The sequence below is a fragment of the Lycium ferocissimum genome, chromosome 11 (assembly GCF_029784015.1).
Source record: "Lycium ferocissimum isolate CSIRO_LF1 chromosome 11, AGI_CSIRO_Lferr_CH_V1, whole genome shotgun sequence".
Taxonomy (NCBI): Eukaryota; Viridiplantae; Streptophyta; class Magnoliopsida; order Solanales; family Solanaceae; genus Lycium; species Lycium ferocissimum.
This window is the reverse complement of record NC_081352.1, coordinates 37,895,394-37,896,747: the sequence shown is the minus strand read 5'-3', so window position 1 is coordinate 37,896,747 and position 1,354 is coordinate 37,895,394. Positions and strand designations below refer to the sequence as shown.

The 1,354-nt window shown below is 36.8% G+C and overlaps 1 protein-coding gene across 1 annotated transcript; it reads right to left on the bottom strand.

Annotated features, from left to right (window-relative positions):
- Positions 1-256: 256 nt before the first annotated feature.
- LOC132037626 (uncharacterized) lies at positions 257-1,028 on the bottom strand. The gene is made up of 2 exons (XM_059428165.1): positions 839-1,028; positions 257-729 (listed from the first exon to the last, which is right to left on the bottom strand). The coding sequence occupies exons 1-2, from the start codon at positions 1,019-1,021 to the stop codon at positions 397-399; spliced, it is 516 nt and encodes a 171-aa protein (XP_059284148.1). The 5' UTR covers positions 1,022-1,028; the 3' UTR covers positions 257-396.
- Between the last annotated feature and the right edge of the window lie 326 nt (positions 1,029-1,354).

The window sequence follows — 1,354 nt, the reverse complement described above, 5'->3', positions numbered from 1 at the left end:
CTGAACAAGTTGCTAGATTCGACTAAACTGTACTTAAATCTAAACATACAAACAATGCACGCACAGATCAGTGCCTGTAAATCAAATAAAACTTTGCAACAATCCAAAGAAACATTACAATGCAGTGACATTTAAAAGTAAATGATGAAGAAAATGACCTGTAATTAGGGTTTTGTTCAGGTAAAAGACGGCAATCAAGAAGTAGCAGCTAAAAGAAAAGGAGGAGCTGTAGAAGTAAAACATGGAGACAGGCGTACTTACTGATAATCCATGATGATGAACTCTTGCATTTTGCTCCCATTATGCGCATATGTCCAAGGGCGACCGTTAATTACAAATGGCAAGAACATCTTGTAGTTAACAAAGAACGTAAAGTAACTCAAAGGATGGTAGAAATTATTGTGTTGTAGTAATCAATGAACTATATGTACAGGAATATATTGAAATACCAAATTCATATCCAATGGGGCGATAGTCGAGATCATCAAATGGTACAAGTGTTAGCCGCGTTGGTGGCGGCAGTGGATCTTCTGGAGGAATAACTTTTTCTATTGGTTCAACAATTGTGCTACTGTCCATTGTCCAAGTAAAGTCATGAATGGGAGTTCCATAGGCATGGCTTGATTGCTTCTCATTTGCTGCGGACACCAAATAAGTCTGAAAAGGCTCGAACAAATCTTTATAATGTCCAATATCCGCACCAAAGATAAGAGCTTCAACTTGAGTTTCCTGTAAATAAAAAAGGAATAGATTCACATCTTTGGTTAGGAATAAACTTAAATGCACGACTACAAAGTTTAGTTATTTTTGATAGAGTTATGAGTTCAACAACTAATACTTGTTCATCTTGCAGTAGCATAAGCTGGAATTTTTTGGTCTTTTGTTGGTTCTCTCGCGGCTGTCCTTTGTCTACTACTTGGATCTTGCAGGTCCACTCTTCAGTTGTTGAAGTGATTGCATTGATACTGAGTCTTTCAGCCATGTCCAGCTTATCTGAAATTGCAATATAGATGTACAACATATATCAAAATCATGGATAGTGTGAAAAAGGCATGAAATGGAAATACATATGCATAGTAATTTAATAAACTTGTATATATGATTTACCGGGGAAAAAATATGGCGTCAGTTCATGAAAAAACCTTTTCAATAATTTCATCATACACTACGTTGTATGTAGAGTGATCGTCGTTATCACCAGCCGTGGGTGGTCAGACTAACATTTTGACACAATTGGAACTTTTGGCTCTTGACAAAGCAACATACAATTGACCATGAGAAAAGACAGGTTCGCGCAAATAAATGCCTACGAAGTCCAATGTTTGGCCTTGAGCTTTATTGATTGTCATTGCAA